The sequence below is a fragment of the Monosiga brevicollis genome, genomic scaffold, assembly GCF_000002865.3.
Source record: "Monosiga brevicollis MX1 MONBRscaffold_5 genomic scaffold, whole genome shotgun sequence".
NCBI lineage: Eukaryota > Choanoflagellata > Craspedida > Salpingoecidae > Monosiga > Monosiga brevicollis.
Genome location: NW_001865042.1, coordinates 95,312 through 100,157, shown reverse-complemented (window position 1 = coordinate 100,157; position 4,846 = coordinate 95,312). Strand labels below are relative to the sequence as shown.

General features: G+C 56.8%; 2 protein-coding genes across 2 annotated transcripts; one reads left to right on the top strand and one right to left on the bottom strand.

The window, feature by feature from the left end:
• Positions 1-1,126, top strand: MONBRDRAFT_15620 (uncharacterized protein; the record flags this gene model as incomplete). The annotated part of the gene is made up of 3 exons (XM_001744197.1): positions 1-375; positions 678-773; positions 884-1,126. Coding segments are annotated over 3 exons (714 nt in total), but the record flags the coding sequence as incomplete, so codon positions are not given.
• A 472-nt stretch (positions 1,127-1,598) lies between these two features.
• Positions 1,599-4,456, bottom strand: MONBRDRAFT_36298 (uncharacterized protein; the record flags this gene model as incomplete). The annotated part of the gene is made up of 6 exons (XM_001744013.1): positions 1,599-2,024; positions 2,110-2,520; positions 2,623-2,791; positions 2,890-3,004; positions 3,109-4,015; positions 4,139-4,456. 6 exons carry the CDS (start codon positions 4,454-4,456, stop codon positions 1,770-1,772), a joined length of 2,175 nt encoding a protein of 724 aa, XP_001744065.1. The 3' UTR covers positions 1,599-1,769.
• Between the last annotated feature and the right edge of the window lie 390 nt (positions 4,457-4,846).

Below are 4,846 nucleotides of genomic sequence, written 5' to 3'. Positions count from 1 at the left end.
CGCAGCAAATCCATCCAAGCTCTCGCTGACGTCTTTGAGATTGACGACTGCGATCTCCAGCAGCTCAAGCAGTGCGTCGACCGCTTCCACGAGCTTTCCCTCATCGCCGACGATATCGAGGACGACTCGACGCTTCGCCGCGATCGGGAATGCGCCCACATTCGCTTTGGCATCCCAGCCGCCATGAACAGCACCTACCTCCTCTTTTTCAAGCTCATCCAAAGCGTGCCTGAGCGCTTCCAAGCCCACCACCACGAAACGCTCACCGCTCTCGTCGACGGCAGCGTTCGCGCCCACCGTGGCCAAGGTCTTGAAATCTATTGGCGCGACAACAAATATTGCCCCACCTTGGACGAGTACATTGAGATGGTGCAAGTGAGTATGCGCGCCTGACCCAGTGCGCATTGCTTATGCCCTCAGCTAGCTTACACGCCTTGCCGCCCCGCGCATCACTTTCACATTGGTTTAGGGCAAAACGTCGACGCCGTTTGTCATGTCGGCCGAGCTTTTCTTCCTGCATGCGACTGACTATCGCCTGCGTGCCTTCAACTTTTTTGAACCCATCCTCAAAGCCATTACCCACAACATGTCCTGGCTACACTTTTTGGTGCGTGAACATGCAGGCATGTTTCGGGTCAAAGAGTCCGCGCGCACTGACTTGCTCCAAATGGCTGTAGTTTGGCGGCAAATGGACCGAAAGCCTCGGCTGGGTCTGGAAATCCCCGCAACAGCAAATCCTCGAGCTATTTGACATTACTGGCATCTTCTTTCAGGTAAATGACATGCTTCGGCCTTCATGCACTCGTCGCCTCCTTTTTGACAGACACGCCCCACTACATTTTGTGTTGCTGACCCTTGGTCGTACTGAACGTTCTTGCTGCAGATTCGTGATGACTACATCAACTTGGTCGACCCAGCTTACTGGGCCAAAAAGGGATTTTGCGATGATATTCATGAGCGCAAGTTCTCCTTCCCCATCATCTACATGGTGCAGAATCGGCTGGGCCGCTACCGCGAGCTGCTCGACCTTTATGCTCGTGAAGACGAGCTTAAGAACACTGAAATTCGCCACGTACGGTCCCCCTTGTCCCGCGATCGGCCCTTTGGCACTGCTCTGCGCTGCTGACGTCGCCTTTGCTCACCGTCCTTGGCCGGTTTGATACCCCCACTGAATCCATCCTCTTCATCCATCCCTTAGGCCCTTTTGATGATTCGAGAAACCGCCGCGCTGGAATACACCTATCAGTACCTGCTTGACATGCAGCATGACCTGTACGCCCGCGCTCGCCGTCTGAGCCTGGGTGCTTTTGAGAAGCTACTAGACCGCCTCAGTATTATGCCCCCCGATCCCGTGGATCTGGATGGCTACTAGTGCCCGTGGCCAGGCCTCAACGACCAGCTTTGGATTGTTTCTTTCTTTTTTTTTTTTTCTGGATTGGCGCCGTTTCGTTCTGCTTCTCATTTTTTTTAGGTCGCATGATTGTGGTTGCTGCATGAACACTCTTCATCTGTGCATCAGTTTTGTGCTGTTTGTTTCTTTTCTCAAATCCCACCACTGCGTGGTGGGAGCCGTTCTTCTTCTTTGACCCGAGTCTTGCAAAGTTGATTTTATCGAATTTACGTGTACACATTCGTTGTGAATTCTGAATGTACTTGTACTCGGCTAACGAAGGCTCGGAGAGCCACTAAACGATTAAACAAACTTCGCGGCGCCTGAGGTCGCAAAGCAGAGAGGCTTGGTGACCAAGACAACCGTGGAAAAACGCTATCTACAGCTCGCCGGCGAGAAGAAGGTCCTCGCTAGATTGGCTGAGGTGAGTGAGGGGACTCATGGGGCGCGCTACTCTGTTTTGAGCTGCCGGTGTTGAGGCCTTGGGCCACAAAACCCTGAAATGATGCCGCAAAATTCTGAATATGAAACGATCGGCGTAGGCATCGGGGGGAGAGACGCTCAGGCCCTGGGGATCAACACGCAGGATTTTTGTCTTGAACCACCGCTCCAGCCGTTTGGCTCTAGAATACGGCTGAAGCCGACCCACGGAGCACGTGAGTGACAGGGCAGCGTCGGGGAGACACGACGTACGGGCATGCTGGCCACCGAGCACATACTTGGAGGAGATCAATGATTCCAACATTGAGAATGACCTGGTGGCAGTCCCAGACGGCAGGCTGGCCATAGCGAAGGCGTAAGGCAGCAGCGCCTGCTGCCATGGGATGGCTGTGCAGGCAATCGGGACGACACACATGCACTGCCACTAGTAGACTGTAGTCAATCAAGGAGTGAGTATGGAGAAAAGCCGCGTCCAAGGCCAGGTTCACGGAGAGGTGTGTGTAGGCCTCAATGCTGAGCTCCAAGGGCAGGCCCAAATCGTTGTCTCGAAACTTTTGCCCCACGTGAGTGCGATCAGAGGGACAGGGCAAACGGCCGGCAGGCGCGACGCTGCGATTGTGAGTGCTGCCCTTGAGGTCAAATGCAAAATGCGTCGCAGCAGCCAAGTGTGATGGATGTTCCACGTTGAGCTGGGGCAAGCATGGCATGTGCAAATGAGATATTCACGGAAGCGCCTCCCCACAAATGGGATAGGGAGCACCATGGCTTGAGCGTGGGATGACAAGTCACACCTGCACTACAAAGTAGATGACACGCTGCTCACGGGATATGCGAATGCCGTACAAGCCACAGTATCGAGTCAGCAGGCTTGTCGGATTATCGGCCAGGTGGGCATGATAAGCTGGCAGAAGTTTGACAAGGCCATCGCGCTCTTCAATCGAGACCGTCTTGACGATGAGCCTACGAAGGAAGAGCGGGTGTCGAGGTACGTGTGTATTGGCATATCGCTTTGCAAATGAGAGCGCGCGCATGCGCTGATGTTCGCTAGGGTGTCGCACCTGCTGTCGTAGGACTTGAAGAAAAAGGCTCCAGACTGACCGCCCCGGCTGACAAACTGCACCATGGGCGGAACGTCACGATCGCGCTCGTCACCCCAGAGCGACTGCCGGTATTCTGACGGCAGGCGAGGTAGCACAAAGCAAATCGCGAGACATGAGAGGCCAAGAGAAAGAGCTGCGGCGGCAGCTAACGAGCAGCCACGCGAGAGACGCGCTTACCATCCGAGGAAAGAGGATGTAGCTCGCGGAGGGCGGCAAAAAGATGCGCCTCGTAGTCGATAAACTCAAATTGCCGCCCGTGGGCCGAAGGGAGGCTGACAAGGCGCCGGGTTACGGGGGCAGGCAGCTCCGAGGCCGTGGCGTCGAGCGAGGCCACCATGCCATAGATGCAGCAAAAGACGGTATCATCACGAAGGGAGTGGTGCACCGAGTGAAGAAAGCTAATCTCTTCGCCGTTGATGACGTGCACGGAGCTGAGCAGCGGGGTCTTCTCATCGTTGCGGAGGTACCGATCGGGCATGATGGTGCGCAGAATCAAGGCGATGTCGATAAAGAGAAGCAGGGTCCAGAGGCCGAGTTCACTGGCCACGAGGATCATGCTGTGATGGCCGTTGGCGATGTGTTGGTGGAGAGCAATGACGAGCACGGCCGTGAGACCGAGGCCGTGCAGGCCGTAGGCAAAGACGTAGTGCACACCGGCGCGCAAGGTTCGAACACGAGCATCGCGATGACGGGGTGGGTTGTTGTGAAAGAGCAGCGTCACTTTGACCAGCACTATCAATGAGCCCATCAAGCTAATGAGAAACATGATGGGAGCGGCTCGAAAGATCTGTGTGACGAGGGGCTGATTGGCCATGCCGTGATGCGACTCGGAGAACAGCGGCGGTGTCCTTGTCGTGGTTGCGTTGGGCCCGTGGACAGGCTCGTCGCTGCGGTGCTCGGCGTAATAGTGACACAGGGAGGAGACGGAGGCATCGACGTCAATCAGGCGAGCATCGCCCACCGCCACCGTGAGGAGCCCGACGGCTCCTGCTGCCACGCCCCAAGCCAGAAGGTGATAAAAGGGATACGCCCGGCCAGGTGACGTGAAGGGATTGCGCAGCGTCACATAGAGGTCGAGCGCCAGCTACGCGGCGCCAGCAAACATGCGGACCGGAGAGCGCAGACGTGGGATGTGTGAGCCAGCCAAAGACATGCACGCACGTCCGCCACGAGCAACCAAGTGTCGGGGAGGAGTTTGAAGACCAACCAAGAGCAGCCAGGTGAAGGAGGCATTGGTGACAAAGTCCTCAACAATGACGTAGGCTGGGCAAAAGGCGTGCAAGCTACCGTGGTAGCTGGCAATGGCCGCGGCCAGGCGATTGATGGTGACGGCTCCATCGCAAAAGGTCTTGATGGCCAGCATGTGTAGCGGGTGGGTGTCATCGAGCCGAAAGCGGCCATCGCGCCAGCGCTGGATTTGTCGATGATACAAGGTGGCAAACAGGCCCACCAGCATCAACGTCGCACCCAGTACCCCGACTACCAAGTTGCCATATCGCAAGTCTTCCTCCGAGACGGCCCCCATCCCTGCTGGTGACCCGAGCCGGCTCACCGACAACGCCTCGACCAGTCCGAGGCAAGGGCAAGGGCAAGGGCAGGGCAGCTGACGGCCTGGCTCTCAACTTGCCATCCGACGATCCATGGTGATCGGCTACCCAAGAACACACACCACCGGCATCAGCCCCCTTCACACAACACACCCACGTCCACCCTCTAGGCTAACCAATGACCCCGCACCCCTTGCCCCCAGGATGGACCCCCCTTTCCCCCCCCTCCTTCCCCCCTTCCGCCTCTCTCGCGTCCCGCCTCCCACACACTCACCGCCATTTGACTCGCGCTCATCCGCATGCCAAGCTCCGCTCTCTCTCTCTCTCTGAATCTCTGAATGATCTCTCTCTCTCTCTCTCTCTCTCTC